Source organism: Paramisgurnus dabryanus, chromosome 3, assembly GCF_030506205.2.
Source record: "Paramisgurnus dabryanus chromosome 3, PD_genome_1.1, whole genome shotgun sequence".
Lineage (NCBI taxonomy): Eukaryota > Metazoa > Chordata > Actinopteri > Cypriniformes > Cobitidae > Paramisgurnus > Paramisgurnus dabryanus.
In genome coordinates this window covers 49787434-49806973 of record NC_133339.1, presented here as the reverse complement: position 1 = coordinate 49806973, position 19540 = coordinate 49787434, and the positions used below count along the sequence as shown (strand labels likewise).

At 36.9% G+C, this 19540-nt stretch overlaps 1 protein-coding gene across 2 annotated transcripts in view; it reads left to right on the top strand.

Annotated features, from left to right (window-relative positions):
• The window catches only part of cyth1a (cytohesin 1a), a 121963-nt gene that overhangs the window by 93884 nt on the left and 8539 nt on the right, over nt 1-19540 (top strand). The window contains exons 8-12 of one of the 2 annotated variants that reach the window (XM_065275153.2): nt 8380-8528; nt 8869-8980; nt 11247-11353; nt 13226-13302; nt 15347-15415. In XM_065275153.2, the coding sequence (XP_065131225.1) occupies nt 8380-8528; nt 8869-8980; nt 11247-11353; nt 13226-13302; nt 15347-15401 (500 nt within the window). In that variant the 3' untranslated portion in view covers nt 15402-15415. The remainder of the gene's footprint in view (nt 1-8379; nt 8529-8868; nt 8981-11246; nt 11354-13225; nt 13303-15346; nt 15416-19540) is intronic. The other variant, XM_065275152.2, reaches the window with a different exon arrangement.

Below are 19540 nucleotides of genomic sequence, written 5' to 3'. Positions count from 1 at the left end.
CTTCTTACCTTTTTTGTTGATACAACGATCGCGAATCAAATCCAGTCTGTTTCAGATGTGTAAATGATCCATGAAAGTCCAATAAAATACATTCAATGACCATTTTTGTCCACAAATGTGTATAATCCGTGAAATATAGATACATAGTGACCGTCTGTTATAGTCTGTGATAGTCTGTTATTTACATCACATTTCGGTAACACACTGTATATAAGATTACTCCGGGTTTCAATAACCACGCGTTAAAACTTTGTTTTTAAAAGTAGGCGGAAGTATAATCCATAATATCCAGAGCCATATCCATGGCTCTGATAATATCCAAATTGCTGTTATTTCCGTGAGACATGATGACAGCACAGGGACTGCTCTCTCTGTGCTCTCTCTAGCTCCATGGTGGGTGGAGACCTGCAAGTGGGGTGGTGGGCAGGAAAATTCAAACTGAATGTGACGAAGAGGTTTGTTACGTCACAACGGAGTTTTAATTCGCGCAATCTGAGACTCAAGGCAGAGGACATTTAGAAACCTGTATCTCACTCAAAACAGCATGGATGGATTTTTTTCCAAGTTTGTATGCGTGTGGGAGCATCAGAGACACAAATGAACACCCCAAAACCCAGAAAAAGTGAGTTTTTCATAATATGGGCACTTTAACAAACCATCGTATTGGACTAATACTGTAACATCTATGACTAACAATTAAGATAAACAAATGAGATAGCGATCCGATCAGAGAAATCACATGAAGTCAAATATAAAGGTACAAAGCTGTCACTGGGCCAGTACCCTTTATAAAAGGTCCTAATATGTACCATTTAGGTCCTAATATGTACCATTTAGGTACAAACATGTATCTTTGAACTGCCAATATGTACTTTTGAAGTACTAATATGCACTTTTTGGGTACAAAGGTGTACCTTTTTGAAAGGTTACTGTCCCAGTGATAATTTTTTTTCTTTCTGAGAGTATACTCATAAACTATCTTTTCGATCCCATCAAGAGAGGCTTCTTGATGGGAAATGCATCATAAAAAAGTCTATATATTTGGCAGATGTAAAGCATAAAAGTGTATTAATCGGAAAAAGAATCGACAGATTAATCGATTATTAAAATAATCATTAGTTGCAGCCCTATATGAAACCTTACATAATGAAAAAAAAAACCCCGATGTCATTAAACACAACATTTATAAAACTTGATTACTTTACCTCATGTGTAACATGATTTCTCGTTCCCGTCAACAGCGTTTGAGTTAAAGACAACAAATCCCATCAGTCCATGCTGCTTCAGAGCATCATTAATCTACGTCATTGTTATTGATTTGATATGGCGCCCTCTAGCCGCGCGGATTATACAAATTGCATCTTTAAACCCACGTGGAGCGAACAAGAAAACACATGCTTACATACTGTACAGTCGGCATATGATATCTTTTTTATTTAGTTTGACAGTTTTAAAAGTAGCAAAAAGTTCTTTAAATCTAATGAATACTGGTCTCTGTAAAAATTTATATAACTGCAGATGACAGCAGATTTGATTCAGTTTACCTACTGAGAAATAGGAGAAGTGACTCATTGGGGCTAATAGAATGACTGCCACACTCAAAATACACCAAACCAAATGAGTACTTTATATCAAACTAAAGCAACAGATAATGTGCATGTCAAGACCATGACGGGAATAAAGTTGTCATTTGACGGGAATAAAGTCGTCATTTGACGGGAATAAAGTCGTCATTTGACGGGAATAAAGTCGTCATTTGACGGGAATAAAGTCGTAATATTTTGACAATAATGTCAGATTTTTACATTAACATGTTTGGAGTGATGTGAACATGCGGATCTGCAAAGCAGATACCAAATTACATACCTGTCTTATTAATAAACAGTATGAGGGAGATGTGCTCAGAAAGGCAATTTAAGGAATCTACCTCATATAAAAGGCAATATGGGGGGAGATAATGTAAACAAACAAAATTCGGTGCACACCTTAATAAAACAGGCATGCAATGAACAGAATATCGTGATGAATAAAGGGTTTTGTTAATTGGGTAGGGTAAAGTATACGCACAAAGCGCACCCTTAATGAAAGTGCACAGGTGATGGGGGATATTAATCGTATGACTCTGCGGCTTTGTGAACTAACAATTGAGATAAATGCAGATAGGCTTTGTTTCACTTTAAGCGTGTTCTCATGAAAGCAACGATATAAAAGCTTTACGTTAAAGGAACACGCCCACATTTTGGGAATTTAGCTTATTCACTGTATCCCCCATAAGCCCATACATACCTTTCTCATCTCTGTGCGTGCTGTAACTCTGTCTGACGCAGCCCCCGCTAGCTTAGCTTAGCACGAAGCCTGGAAGTTAATGGCTCCAGCTAGCAAACTGCTCCCAGTAAGTGATAAAATAACGCAAACATTTTCCTGTTTATATGTTGTGATTTGTATAGTCACACCGTGTACAAATAACAAGGTGATATGAGACACAGCGATCTTTTAACAGTATACATACTGGGAACTATATTCTCAGAAGACGAAGCACTGCTACCTAGGCGGAAACGGGATAATAAATAGGAAAATGTTCGCGTTATTTTGTCACTTATTGGGAGCAGTTTGCTAGCTGGAGCTATTCACTTCCAGACTTTGTGCTAAGCTAAACTAGCAGGGGCTGCGTCAGACAGAGTTACAGCACGCACGGAGATGAGAAAGGTATGTATGCACTTATCTAACTCTGGGGGATATGGTGAATAAGCTAAATTCCCAAAATCTGGGCGTGTTCCTTTAAGTGCAGACCCTTATAAAACCCTAAAAGACAACATGAATGTGGCTTAATGCATCTACACAGTAATATTTAAACACCATATTCAGCAAACATTTATTAATTATAACATTCTGTGTACAGTCAAGCAAAAGATCCCAGAATAAGAACACAAACCACTAAAGGGCACGTTCGTTTCCTTCAATGAAAACAAGCACATTTTGGGCTTCTGCTTGAATGAACATGCTTATTAATGTAATAATTGTTTTAATGCAGTAAACAACATAAATAATGCAGTAAACAACATAAAGAATAAGCCTAATTTGAATATTTCTTTCTCTAAATTTTACGACTTTATTTTCGTTAAATAATGATTTTATTCTCGTTAAATACCGACTTTATTCTTGTTAAATAACAACTTTATCCTTGTTAAATAATGAATTTATATTTATTATTTAGAATATATTTATTATTTAGAATATATTTATTCTCGAAATTATATTTATTCTGACTTTTTTATTGTTAAATAATGACTTTTTTCTCCCATTTTAATGACTTTAATCTCAAGATGGTGTATTTTTTTTTATTTTAGCTTGGCCCTAATCCTCCTTGGTAGGTTTAGTTATTTACATAGTGAATTGCTCTTTCATCATTGTGCAGCCGCGCACTCGCTTTGTAGTTTGTAGCTTGCGCTCCGGCTTCTGTAAACAATGGCTGTTTCTCAATACCAAGTACGGCAAGTTCGGACTTGCGTCGTTTATAGTTCGGACTTGCATGAAGCACATTTATTTATTTATTTATTTTATTATAAAATGATTTATTTTACTACTAAACGATTGTACAACATGAAATCAACAAAAGAAAAACATAGGTTAAAGTAAAGCGCATTATTTTACTACAGTGTTAAGATTATATAAAAATATATGTGATTTAAGTTATGAAACTTAACTTTACAATCAGTTAAAGGGATAGTTCAGCCAAAAATTATATTAAACCCATGATTTACTCACCCCCAAGCTGTCCGAGTTGCATTTGTCCATCGTTTTTCAGACAAACACATTTTCGGATATTTTATAAAATGTTTTAGATCTTTCAGTTGATTAAATGTGAAGTTAAAAAGTGCGTCCATCCTTCACAAAATAAATCCAAACGGCTCCAGGATGATAAACAAAGGTCTTCTGAGGGAAATCCGCGCGGGGTTGTTGTAGAAATATCCATATTTAAAACTTTATAAACTAAGATAACTACCTTCCGGTAGCGTCGCCATCTTAGTCGCGTCCGCATTCAGGATGAGAGCTTACCCAGCCTACGGAGGCTACTCTGCTGCTGCTCTGTGCCCCCGCCCTCAGAATTTGTCACACGGCACTAAGAAAAGTGCGTACACTACGCTAATACTCTCTCCTGAATACAGAGGAGTCTAAGATGGTGGCGCTACCAGAAGGTAGTTATTTACGTTAATGAAGTTTTAAATATGGATATTTCTACAACACCGCACGGATTACCCTCAGAAGACTTTTGTTTATCATCCTGGAGCCGTTTGGATTTATTTTGTGAAGGATGGACGCACTTTTTTTGGACTTGAAGGTCGTGGACCCCGTAACTTCACATTTAATCAACTGAAAGATCTAAAACATTTTCTAAAATATCTGAAAATGTGTTTGTCTGAAAAACAATGGACATATGCAACTCGGACAGCTTGGGGGTGAGTAAATCATGGGTTTAATATCATTTTTGGCCGAACTATCCCTTTAAAAGGATAACAAATAACAGACTTCATATGAATAATAAAGATAAATAAATTGATGAGACAAAAAATGCCAATTAGATATATCCAAAGGGAATATTTTATGTTTGACCATCAGAGACCGGAGGGCAGAGCTACGGAGCCCGCCTGGTCGCCCCTGGTCAAGAAAACAAGACCCGCAAGACTTAATGCGGAGCTGCAAGAAACGACAACTGGATGACATCAGAGTATAGAGTACTCTGAAGTCATCTGCTTGTCGGCTCTTGCGGCGCTGCGTAAAGTTGACCACACCTAAAAAACGGACTGCTAAACTCGACAGAAATGCTCTGTGTATGCCTGCACCTGCTCTATTAATTGTATAGCAAGAAAAGTTCTATCTTACTTCTCAGCGTGAGAAATAGCCTACAAGGTTTGGCGTGTGAGCATGTGAACTGACAGAAATGGTAAATGGTAAATGGACTGCATTTATATAGCGTTCCAAAGTGCTTTACAATTAGCCTCACATTCACCCATTCACTCACACACCAACGGCGGTGTCAGCCATGCAAGGCGCCAGCCAGCTCGTCAGGAGCAGTTGGGGTTAAGTGTCTTGCTCAAGGACATCTCGACACTTGGTCTGGTGGAGCCGGGGATTGAACCACCAACCTTCCGGTTTGTAGACAACCTACATGAACCACCAGGCCACTGCCGCCCCTTGAAATGCGTGTGTCTCGCAGCATGCGTGGGACTTGAGAGCCATGGTTATATCAACATATGTCAGATTAAGTTACGCGATATCCACTTATTTGTATAAGTTATAAACATTCATTTGAAATAACTTTTTTTCTTTTGATTCCCTGAGAGGTGATCGATTAGCATTGGGGGTTGGCAAAGAATTGGCAGACCTGGGGGTAGGTGGTTTCTAATTTCTTGACACTGTGTCAATGGTAGCGCTAAAACTCCCAGCTAAACCATGTGCAATTAATAACATTTTGGAATTAACTTCCTTCATGTCGTTTTATTTATATATTTATTAATATTTTTTGAATTTGTAAGTAAAGTTAGCATTAAATATGTTTTACAAACAATTGGTTTACAAACTCTTGGATGTTTGTGATTATCATCATTCAGAAAAGTGGTGTTTGTGTTTAGACTTTTGTTTTACGTGATTAAATCAGGAAGATTTCATTGGTTTCTTTTCAGTGTAGAACAGATTGTTAACAAAATGCATAAATATAGGATATTTATAAACATCCCTTAAACTAATAAAAATTAAAAAAGTAATATAGTTAAAGCTGCTGATAATTTGTAACTAGCATTTTCTAAGTGAAAATTGTTTCCTAGCTTTTTAAAGTAAATCCTACTCCAATTTCTTTCAGTGTTTCTCATTTTTATCAGCTTTCTTTTGCTTTTCAAAGAGCCGTCTACCTTTGCTACCACTTGCTGCAAACACAGGTTTTGTTTCAGATGCGTTTTATGCGCTTGCCCGATTGATTAAACTTGTTGCGTTTTTATATTTTGGGCGATCTGTTTGGCCTTACATGATTTACTTATAGTTGTATATTTTAATTGAACTGTCTTAATGGATTTTTCACGTTACTCCTCAAATACTCCAGGGAGCTTGATGTCTTTCCAACAGTTTGACAATTTGTTAAATGTTCACAAAATCCATATGAAGGGTGATTAACAGTTGACGTCTGAAATTAAATAAAAATACCAAGATAAGAGGTTATCTTATAAGAGGTTATCTTTGATAACAGCTACAATATGTTATGAAAAAATTAATTACATCATTATGGAGAAATTAGTGCTTGCAGAACATTTTTTTGAGGAATGCTTACCAGCACATTACTTTTTTTGTTTCTTTAACTTTAACTTTAAAAATTATTATTCTCATTTAGAGATGGGCAATTTTCAGCAATAGCACATTAAATTCAAATTTTTGAGCTCATAAAAAAGATTTTTCGCTTATTTAAATGACTTTTTTATGTTTTTATGCACGTTTGGTGCAATTTCACCAAAAGCTTATAATTGGGAAATACACACAACACACTTAACTTATATTCTCTAAATTAACTTAAAAATGTCAGTGTATGATATCTTCTTTAATTAGTTTTACATATTTTTATTTATATGCATTTAATAATAGGCTACCGTAAGATCATAATGTACATACTGTAAAAAATTTTGCAGTGGCTTTGTAAAATCTCTAAAATAAATGATTAAAGTAACTTAATAAAATCTCTTAATGTCAAGTGTTTTTTTAGCCTGGTTAGCCAGACCTACATCAAGATGTAAGGTCTGGCAACTCTTCACACAAACGGCTCAATGCAAGGGGCGGGATATAAGGTTGTCCCTCAAAATGCCTCTGCACGCAATAGGATAGCGCTATGACGGATCAGAGCAACGAAGAAGGTGACGTAGTTACCGTAACCAGTCGGCAAAACTCCAAACACATCTTTCTTGCTTAAAAAGGACTTCAGTAGGGTTTATTTGCTCTTCTCTCAAAGAAAAACATAAGTCTCCAGTCCTCCAGAGTCGCGGCCAAAGCCGCTTCAAAAGATAGCTGTTCGCCAGCAGCAGCAAGCAGCAGCCATTCTCTGTTTTCAAGTAGGAACCGTTGCAGCTCTGTCGTCATCATGTTAAGCCCGCCCCACAGACGCTACACACGATGTGATTGGCCTGACCAAATTTTGGTTTTTGGACCGGTTAAGTGTATTGTGAGTGCCTAGACTAAACCCTGGCAGCAAATATATTTTGCGGCCGCTAGGGTGCGTCTAGATTTCTAGGCTAGTGTTTTTTAGTTGGACAAACTGAAATTAATGACTTAAAATAGAACAGATATTTTGTGTAAAATGTACATAATTTATTTGATGTATACGCCTTAATAATATAAGTTTTAAATTTACAGATTATTTTAATCGATATATTTAAGAAGGTCAGAGTTATATATTTAAGTTTTTAAAACTCAAATTAATATTATATGTATTTAACATCAACTTAAGTTTTACGCCTAACTTGAACTATGATTTACTTAATATTTTTACATTGATATTATTTGAGTAAATGTAGGCAAAAAAGAAAATAATAATAAGTAGAACAAATGTTAATTTTAAAAAAATCCTATAGCCAACGTTTTTAATCCGCAACAAAGAAACTGCGCCATTTGCTGATGACAAAAACCTAATAAACTTCTCAAATTTATGAATATTTACACTCACAATATGATTTTATTTCCTTACTACAAAAGTATAACAAATAACACACTTTATATCGTGTTTCATACCATGTAAGGGAAACATGATAATATAAAAAGTACTGTACAGTAATGCAGAAAAGCCAATCACAACCATGTTAAAGCTATTAAAAATGTTCAGATGCAAAAATGAACTACATGTAAAATTAGATAAACTAGTTAATGATATTGCGCAAATGCTCTCAGTCTCTTCAAAGGTTTTCGCGAATTATTTTGTTATCATACATCAGGTCTCTTCTACTTGTAAGTACACAGAAATTTTTTTTGACATGATGCACGTTTGAGTCAAATTTTTATGAAGAATATGTGACTCTTTATGTAACTGGCAAAAGAAAACTTCGTCAACCAAATGTTTGCAAAAAAAGTGTGCATGTGACATCAAAGTACTGCCAAAGCACCGAGAATCCCTGTCATGTTATTTCAATATCATACAGTATACGCTCAGCATAAAGTCGAGCACACATAATTTCGTCAGTATGGCCTACATGAAACACGACTGCCATCTACAGGTTTTTTTCAGAATGCTGCAGAATTTCGGAAGTTCTGCAGCATTTTTAAAGGCCACATCTGTATGTGATCCAAAGTTCTGCAACAACATACCGTCCAGCTTTATATCAGTGTACAAGATTGTTTCTTTTTTTGTAGACACATGCTACATCCTGTCCTTTGCCATCATCATGTTGAACACCAGCCTTCACAACCCAAATGTTAAAGACAAGCCCGCAGTGGAGCGTTTCATCTCCATGAACAGAGGCATCAATGATGGAGGAGATCTGCCAGAAGACCTGCTCAGGGTTTGTCCCCTTTTACACCTGCTTATGTCCTCTCGTTTCTCTAAATCGATGCTAAACATCTCCTCTGTGACTCTGTTGCTATTACTTTTCTTAACTCGGACAAGCCCCCAATTTATGTTAGACCTTTACTGTAGAGCAGGATTTTAAATATGTACATTTAAACTATGTGGGGCAGATGCAGGCCACTGGAATAGCTAAACACTTTGATAGTTGATGGTTGCATGTAGTCACTGGATCACAGAAAAACATTAAAACTGTGTCTCTAGATCTATTTTCCCACCTGTGAGCTGTGGGCTATTTTAATGCAATGACTAACAGTCGATTGCTTTGATTGATGCAGAACCTGTATGATAGCATCAAGAATGAGCCCTTCAAAATCCCTGAGGATGATGGCAATGACTTGACTCATACTTTCTTCAACCCAGACAGAGAGGGCTGGCTGCTCAAACTGGGTAAGTGAGACAGCTGATCTTTCAACCCTACGTTATTCAGTGCATTACATTTGTGTGTAATAATACCTACATTTAAACAAATACGGCTACATGAAATGATTACATTTAATTTAAATTCAACATTAGTGCTTTTTATTTATTTATTCTTAACGCCATTCCAGCATCTATGGATATAATTGAGAACGGGTTTATCTATGCACAAGTTAATCCATACACAGGTTGCGTAAATTCACCTAAATTGCATGTTTTTGGCCTTTGGGAGGAAACTGGAGTACAGCTGACACAGGGAGAACATGCAAACTTTACACAAAAAGACCTTCTGACCTAGCCGGGACTCGAACCCGGGGACTTTCAATGTTGCATTCTTTTAAAGCAACTTTACAAAAGAGCATTACCCACAGTTGAACCGTATATTTTGTCAAGCACGTTATTTTCAGCAACATGAAGTTGATAAATCAGGAGTTCCCAACCCTGTTCCTGGAGGCACACCAACACTGCACAATTTGGATGTCTCCCACATCTTGGTCATATTATTACATAGAAAAAAAATATTATCGTACATACAAATTTAATCCAATACAAATTAAATTTACTATCGGTATAAGTAAAACAAAACAAAAAACAAAATCAGTACATAAGTAAACACCATAAGTCAATATCAACATCAACTCCATACTATATATTTACACCCACAATTAACAATAGCACAAGTGGCACAAGCAGGCAGGACAGAAAAGTTAAGATAGCAGCAAGATGTAGTGTCTAAGTGTAGTCTTGACAGTCTTGATTGTCTATTAGCCACTTCTTTAAGTGAAACTTAAGCATCTATACCGCACTAGCTGAAGTATCTTTAGCGCAAATTCATTTTAAACTTGACATTAGGAAGTTTTCCCTGGGCTCTGTCTACACGACTCGCTGTCAGCATTCTTCCTTTATCCAGAAACAGCTCAAATAGCACCACAGCAGCGTATAAAACCCTTACAGGCACTGTCATAATATTTCTGTTTTCATCACAGCACAGAATAACGAGATGCATCCATAAAAATGTGTTTGTCATTTAATGTAAGTAAATGAGGTGTATGTAACAGTGGACAGTGTATGTGAGTTCATCATTGGGCTATGTGTGAATAATAAACACAATCATTAATGAATTATCAGAAAATAAAACTGCATGTACACAGGAGTGAAGAGTTTACTGTAGCTCCAGTCATGTAAACATCTTACCGATTAAGTCCTTACTCTGAGAGCTTATCATAAACAAAAATGCACATGCGTCATCGCAACAAGATATAACATTCAGCTCTTTAAAACGGGGTGGGTTTAAATGCACATTAACATTCACAATGAGAAATGTCTGCAAACTGGACTGAAGCAGAGATTAGGGGGGATGTTTTCTTGGCACACTTAAGGCCCCTTAGTGCCAATTGGCATCGCTTAAATGCCACGGTCTACCTGAGCATTGTTTCTGACCATGTCCATCCCTTTGTGACCACCATATACCCATCCTCTAATGGTTACTTCCAGCAGGATAATGCACCGTGTCACAAAGCTCTATAGAATAGACCATCCTTGGGATGTGGTGGAACGGGAGCTTCGTGCCCTGGACGTGCATCCCACAAATCTCCATCAACTGCAAGATGCTATCCTATCAATATGGGCCAACATTTCTAAAGAATGATTTCAGCACCTTGTTGAATCAATGACACTTAGAATTAAGGCAGTTCTGAAGGCGAAAGGGTCAAACACAGTATTAGTATGGTGTTCCTAATATTCCTTTAGGTGAGTGTATGTATATTGAGTTTTTCTGGTAATTACAGTCGTTCTGCCATCTGAATGAATCAGATTCTTCTGTTCACTTCACAATCAAATGAATCACTCGACTCACTTCATTTGCACGAGCAGCTTTTCAAGATGATTTATAATACACTGACATTTGTTATCTTTTTCATTTGCTATGTATTTTCATACTGTTCTACTAGCTTATTAATGGTTATTAATGTGAGTGTAATGTATTATAAGATTTTTAAGTGCATTCTTCCAATGATTATATGTGTAAGAGTTATGCCGGAGTACATGTTTAAGTACTTAAACTTCTTAAAGGACTATAAAGACATTTACAGGTAACTCACCCGGCCGTTCATTTGATCAGAGAGACAGCCTGTGGAGAGTATGATTTCTTTTTTAATTAAATTTTTGTTTCCTTTTCTTCCTCGTTTGTTTGTTTGTTTGTTTGTTCCCATGATTTTGGCTGTTATCTTTCCCTCAGGAGGTATGTACATCTGTTCTTTCCTCTTCATCTGTCCGGTCGCTCTCAGGTGCTTCAGGTGGTCGGCCTTGCTTTCTGTCCCCTCCGCTCTGTTTTTAGCCATTAGGGTTTGTCTTTTCATTATTTTTATTTTTATTTTTTTTAAACGTTGGTTGGTTGGTTGGTTGGTTTGTCTGATGGATGGTTTTCTTCATTGAATCACGTGCTGCCCTGTCTCTGTGTGGTGATGGGTGCCTGGTGTTTGATTTTGTGATCATGATAATAAAGAGTTCGGTTTTCTGTTTGCTGTGATGTCCAGACGCTTTTCTTATGTGTCATGTCAACTTTGGCAGCTACAGTTTTTTTTCTCAGTCTAAACTGAGCCTAGCAATCACCATCTAAACCAAAGGCCCAAAAGCTTTCACCCAAAACTCCATCATTATTTACTCGACTTCATGTGGTTCTTAATCCGCATTACTCTTTCTTCTGTAATCCACAACATGAGAGGGAGTAAATCATGATTGATTGAATATTTACATGAAATGGGCATTAGTAATGTGGTGTTTGAGGTGATTAGATTGAGTCAAACCACTGTACCTGGACCAAAGATCTGCTGAACATCATACTCTATGTAAAGTACACATCAGTGAGACTGAAGAAACCGCCAGTATACTGGGTGATGACGGATTTTAACTGACTATAATCCAACATAATCAATGTTAAATGAGCTGTTTGAAAACATTGCTTTATTATTGAAACAAGTAACGTGTGTTTGTCACGGGTCTTATTTGAAATGTCCATCGATCACCCAGAGGTCTTTATCTGTGTGTCCTCTATAGTCCAGCAGTCCCTCTCAAATCTCTCTCGTCTCTTCTTAAACACATATCTGATTGGATCTCGGCTTTACACCTGACCTCATCATTAATCACAGCCAATCAGCTTGCTCGGAAACCTCTCACCTGCTGTAGCTCTGATTTTTGTCTGTTTTATTTGTTGCTTATTTCATTATATGATGCTATTGTTTAGAGCAGGAGTATCAGTTTATATTGGAATGGCTCATAATGTAAAGAGACACTTATAACCCTCATAAATCAATCACTTCTAAACTATCATTGCACCATGTGTAGTACAAGTCTTTTTGTGTATTTATTCTTCAAGAGAATGATTATTAAAAATGATTTGTTTTTATTGGTTAACTAGTTTGGTAGAAAAACTGAAATCTGTTTTACAAATCCAGATGCAAAACTAACTTATTCATTTGTCACACCTGAGGACCATTCAATCTAAATGAAAGCTGAATGTTTATTTTTGGCATTTAGTTAGTCTGTACTGATGATGAGATCAGAATATCCTGCAGAGGTCATCACTAGATGCATTTGCTCTTACCATTTGCTGGCTGCTTCATTTACCTTGTACAAACCAGCATGCAAAAAGATCGCTAAAGTCAGCGAATAAAACACTGACACAATGATAAGGTTACAATAATGTTGTATTACTGACTAGTTAAGTAAATTTAATTTCTTAATTTATCTTAGTGCCGTCTCAGACAACGTAATGTTTGTCCTGTGGCGGCTATCATAGCTTCTCTATGTGCTTCAAAAGAGAGGTGAGCGCTGGACTGAGCCGTTGGTTGCCATTTGCAATCTCACCACTAGATGCCACTAAAATCTACACACTGCACCTTTAAATAAGTCTGGATTGTAAAACATTATGTCAGAATGGTGCTGCTTTAAGTCCCAGAGATGTTGCATATCCTATAAAAGCTGTTAGATGCTCTGTTGTAACACAGATGACTTGTGTTGTATCAGTATCATTGGCTGGTTTCAGCATTTCTGCTGCTCTGCTTGGGTTTTTATGAACATGGAGTAGCTGTAGAAGAGCTGTCATCTCTGTCTGTCTGTCCATCTGTCTGTCTGCTGCTCAGTCTCTCCACCGCACACCAATGTGATGTCTGATGTCTCTTTATAATGAATACTGATACATCTCTCTTCTGTTATCAGGAGGACGTGTTAAAACTTGGAAAAGACGATGGTTTATTCTCACAGATAACTGTCTTTACTACTTTGAGTACACTACTGTAAGTACACATATGAATTATATTTATGTGTTTAAGTGTTTTATAACAAAGATGCAGAATCGATGTTTGTAATAATAATAATTGTAAGTAATCATATGTAAACATAGCTGCTAGAAGTGATGTTGTGGTCCAGGCAGGTTCAGACAAACAGGATAAAGTTCCAGATGTTGTGAATACTGTGGATGAGACCGTATGGTGCTGAATTGTAAATGAGTTGTAGAGTACAGAGTAAGGGTGTCACGATTTCAATTTTAAATTAAGTTACAGCCTTGAACTTCGAATTAAAAAATGGGATCGTCGATGCTGCCACGCTGCCACAATCCTTGAAATGCATATCATAAACCGGATTAATACCTACTGATCTGCCTCTAGACAGAGCGCAGCTCTCTGCACGTGCGTGAGAATGAGGCGCCAAGATGCAGCGGGTTATATTTTAAACAAAAGGGATAGTTTGCCTCAGCTCCCATGAAACGCATTAAACTGAACAAATACATAAGGATTACTACTCTAGTTTATGTTTAGACTTCGGACAGATGCGAGAGCACGTGCACGTGAGACAGAGAGAAGCGCAGCTGCTTATGACCCACTGGTTTTATTTCAGATGCCAGTCCAAGACGTGCGCATTAAGTCCATGTGCGTGCAAGAAGGAATCCTCTCTCTACAAGTTCTCTCACCTAAAGTGAAGCCCAAAAACCCCCATGCGAGGAAAAGCACGCAATGTGTATGTTAATGTGTAACTATAATAATAATAATAATAATACATATTAATGGCATTTTAATTGTCATTTCTTGTCTTTCAAAAAAAAAGTAAAAATGGAGAATTGAATCGAATCGTGACCTTAGAATCGAAAATGTAATCGAATCGAGGATTTGGAGAATCGTGACACCCCTAGTACAGAGGTTTTCTGTAGGTATAGCACCACCTATATCAGTGGACATTTGATGGATTTTGAGCACTCACATGAGTTGTAGAACAAAATGTACATTAGCTTATTAAAACATTGCCTTTAGTTGGGCAAAGTGAAAAATAGTGTACCTTTACGTAGGAATCCTTATTGAATTTGTTCAAATGTTGTTTGTTACTTTCCTGCAAATGTAATTGCATATCACTGCAAAAGTTTAGCAACAAAGTTTGGTACCTGCAAAGTTCAGTAGTGGCACCACTTAGTGGGCAAAAAGATGGTAAAAATGTATATTGCTCGAAAAAAAAATTCAATAGTCATGAAACTGATCTGAGATATTTGGTACGTCCATACTCCGTATGACCCAAGAAATTAAAGGAACAGTATGTAAGAAATTTATATCAATTAATTATAAAATGGCCCTGATATGTCACTAGACATTAAGAAATCATTTTCATTTCAAATACTTATATCACTCACAACAGTGGTCTGGTCAGGATATTGTCATTTAAAAAGTGGAGTTGCAGCCCTCAACTGATGTTTATGTTGTCATTTTGTGTATTGACCACCAGTTGTGTGATTGCAGTACCAGTTTTAGCCACAACTTTTGTGATTGCAATACCAGTTTTGGCCACAATCCTACATACTGTTCCTTTAAAACATATCGACAGTAATTTCTGTATGCCATATTGAAAACTTACATTTGCTTCTGGGCTATTTTTCTGATTTATACGAAAAACCATTCAGCAGATATGAGCTATAATTTTGAGGTTAGGTTAATAATAATAACAAATTACATTGTTTCTTGTGAACACAATGTTTTAACAGAAATCTTTTGACACATTTACACCAGAACAGACTGAAGCATGCTGAATGTCCTCTGATAGGTGGTGCTATAGCTACAGAAAACCTCTGAACTCTACAACTCATTTACAATTCAACATCATAAGAACTCATCCACAGTGTTCACAACATCTCTTCTTCAAATTGACTTCTCTTCATCTGCCTGGACCACAATAATCATCACTTGCCGTTATATTAAATAACTTACAACAATAAGAATGTAGTTTGTGTTATTGAAATAATACTTGACTTTGTCATTTTATTGATGGTGTATGATGATTGTCTCTTGCTATATGTAGGATAAAGAACCACGAGGTATTATTCCGCTGGAAAACCTCAGCATTCGTGAAGTAGAGGACAAGAAACCGGTAAACCTTTTAGCATCTTCTTCATGTATAATATTAACATAAGATATATATAATGTTATATACGTATCAATCTAGCTTTCCTCCAGAAAAGTTTTATTTTATAAGGGCTGTCAATCGATAAAACTATTGCTAGATTTTTTTTTTAAATACTTTCTTTTCAATTTTTCAGTTTACAAAAACTAAACTAACAAAAGAAAGAAAGGAAAAAAGTTTTTCAATTTACATGAAGTTCCCAGCAAACAAAACTCTGGGTCAAGTGGTATTGAAATGTGTGTAATCTCAGTCAAGACCCTACAAAAGTTGATCCAGAAATCTCGTATTTTTACACACAACCACGTACAGTGTAGGAAAGAGCCCACCTCTATTGTACAACGGGAGCATGCATTAGATAGTTCAGGTTTGAACTTATGAATCTTTTCCGGAGTTAAATACAGCTGATGGAAGAAATTATAATGGATAAGTCTATACTGTGCATTAATAGTGGCAGAAATACTGTCTTTACACAACTTTGACCATAGTTGATCTTCAATTGTGATATTTAAGTCTGATTCCCACTTTCCTTTGTTATCTATACAAATCAGGTTTAGGACATTTAGATATTAGCAAAGAGTACACTTTAGAAATAAATTTACACGGTCCGCTGTCTTGCATCAATTTCTCCATTTCCGTGAGTTTGGGCAGAGTCATGCCGCTACTCGGAGTGCTCTTCAGATGGGATCGCAGTTGGAGGTAGCAAAAGAAAGTATTGCTGGGCAGATTATTTTTCCTCCTTAGTTGTTCAAAGGACATGAAAAGTCCATTCTCGGAACAGTTCTCCAATGTTTGAAAGCCACTGTGGTGCCATGCCTCCAGGATCTTGTTATTTACAGTCATCGGGATAAGCTCATTTTGTTTTAAAGGTGATTTTGGTGACATACCTGTCTCCTTGTCGATGGTCTTATGTACAACATGCCAAAGTTTAATAAGGTGTAGCAGAATTGGGTTATCAGTTTTTCTTGATATAATTCGGTAGTTGTATTTGTACACAAATTGGGGTGGAGTGAAATGCAATATAAACCCGGGATGGAATTGTGTCTTTCTCAGAGATAGACCAAAGGAATCTCATTTGGGCAGCAAGATAATATTTTTTGAAATTGGGTAATTGTAGTCCCCCTGACTTATAGTCCCACGTTAATTTCTCCAAAGATATCCTTGGTAGTTGGTTCCTTGTTGTTCCAAATAAATTGTCTTAAATTTTTATTAAGAATTTTGAAAAAGTTTTAGGGTAATGTAATGGGCAATGATTGAAAAAGATGCTGCAATCTTGGTAAAATGTTCATTTTAATGCAATTAATTCTCCCAATTAAAGTGATGGGAAGACTAGCCATTTGAATGCGGATGAACCTTGATACGTATGGTAATTAAATGTTATTAAAGGCATTATTTCACTTTTATCATAGTTTACTCTGTATCCTGAAACAGTGCTATAGGTGTCTAGTAGATCATGTACTCGAGTGAGAGAATGAGAAGGGTCTGTTAAATATAAAAGAACATAATCAGCAAACAAATTAATTTTATGGGTTGTCTGTCCAACCTTGAAGCCCTTTATATCAGGGTCTCTTCAATCAATTAGCAGTGTGATGAGTAAATAATAATAATTCCTTACATTTATATAGCGCTTTTCTCAGTACTCAAAGCGCTTTACATATGAACGGGGGAATGTCCTCAACCACCACCAATGTGCAGCATCCACCTGGATGATGCGACGGCAGCCATATTGCGCCAGAACGCCCACCATACACCAGCTTATTAGTGGAGAGGAGACAGAGTGATATAGCCAATTAGTATGAGGGATGATTAGTAGGCCAACGGGCAAGTTTTGGCCAGGATGCCGGGGCACACCCCTACTCTTTTTCGAAGGACATCCTGGGATTTTTTATGACCACAGAGAGTCAGGACCTCGGTTTAACATCTCATCCGAAGGACGGTGCTTTTTGACAGTATAGTGTCCCCGTCACTATACTGGGGTGTTAGGACCCACACAGACCGCAGGGTGAGCACCCCCTGCTGGTCTCACTAACACCACTACCAGCAGCAACCTGGTTTTTTCCAAGTGGTCTCCCATCCAAGTACTGACCAGGCTCAGCCCTGCTTAGCTTCAGTGGGCAAGCTGTCTTGGGCTACAGGGTGATATGGCTGCTGGCCAATATTTAAATTCCTTATAGAATTCAGGTGGGAAACCATTCTCTCCTGGGGATTTGTTAGACTGAAGTGAATTGAGGGCTTTTATAAGTTCTGCCTGTGTGAAAGGGGTCCAAATTTTTTATCTTCTTTACTAATTTTTTGTAATTTGATTCTGGATAGACTTGTCTATGTGGGTCAAATCTTTAGGTAATTATGGTCTGTACAACTTTGTGTAGAAGTGTTTGAATGTCTCATTAATTTCTGCTGGGTCATATGAGAAAGAGCCTGTTTCAGTTTGAATAGCATTAATACATCTAGTGTTTTCCTCTGCTTTCAATTGCCAGGATAATATTTTATGTGCTTTCTCTCCCAATTCATAATACCTCGGTCTGGTTCTTAAAATGTTTCTTTCAATTTTGTAAGTATCTAATGTATTGTATTGAAGTTTTTTTCTGATCTAAGGATTGATATGTTGTCAGAAGAGCCATTTTTTTTCTAGGAGTAAAATTTATTTTTCTAATTTATCCATATCCTGTGTATGTTGCTTTTTCAGGCCTTTTGTATAGGAGATTATTTGCCCTCTCAGATAGGCTTTTAAAGTGTCCCATAAAATAAAGCTATCAGGGGAGGAAGCACAGTCTGTTTCACAAAATAACTTAAAGGAGTCATATTATGTGGCTAAAAAGCACATTACTTTGTGTATTTGGTGTAATACAACGTGTTCGTGTGGTTTATGGTTAAAAAAATTATTCTTTTTCACATTCCATAATTTTTTATCACCTCTAAGTCCCGCCCTTCTGAAACAGGTCGTTTGGTACAAAGCTCATCATTGTGAGAAAGCGGGGTGTCAACGGGCGTGAACTGATTGGCCAGCTATCCAGTGCGTTGTGATTGGCCAAATACCTCAATAATGTAAACAAGCACAAACTGCACTTCTCAAATCTCGGGTTTGGATCATCATTAGGAAATGCATTACATATGAAAACACAGGCGCGTCTCTGCTTAAACTCGTCTCTGCACAAAACTCGTCTTTGAATCGTCAGTGGGGTAATTAATTAAATATGAAAACATCGGCTACTCACAGGATGTCAGTGTAGTTGCAATTGCTCCACATTTTAGACGAAGACTTTGTGAACATCCAGCTGTTGTACTCCCCGATGTTTAGAAGGTAATCCTCCTTAAAATGTGCGGCACACAATCGAACATTTGGGCTGTACTGTTCTGAAACAGTGTTGTAAATAAAACCTAACCACTGGTTTCTTAATGTTTACTGTTGGAATGCCAACCAAAGTAGTTTTGCAACGAAACACAGTGTGATTGAAAGTAACACCCTCTATCTTTGCGTATAAATGGGGGCGGTGTTATGAAAATGTTCAAACTGGTATGACGTCAAATTGCATGGGCTTGTTAAACGAGCCGTTTTAGGTGGGTGTGGATGAGGCTTCACATTTAAAAAGAAGATCTCTTTGGATTTGAAACTTTAATTTTTGCAACTTTACAGATCTTTTATGTACACAGACATCATTTAACACTCTAAAAACAAAGGAAAACATGAAATATGACAATATGACTCCTTTAATCGGGTCTCTAATGGATGTGCAAAAGTCAGTTTTTTGTAGGAGAGTCGGATTTAGGCTCCACCTATATGGTGCTTTGGGTTTATCTGGGAAAAAGATGGACAAAGTCAATGGTGAGTCATCCGATAGCATTTTGGATAAATATTCAGAGTCATAGAATACTCTATGAAATAGTTGGGTGGATAATAGAAATAAATAAATTCTAGTATGTGATTTTTGAGGGCATGAATATAAGGAATAGTCCCAAGTCTGTGGGTGCATCCGCCTCCAAATATTTATTAAATTTAGATCTTTCATATATGTTTGAGTGGTTTTGGCTGCTTTTGAATTTGAAATGGTCTTTGTCGATTTGTCCATTATAGAATCTAAGCAAAAGTTGAAGTCC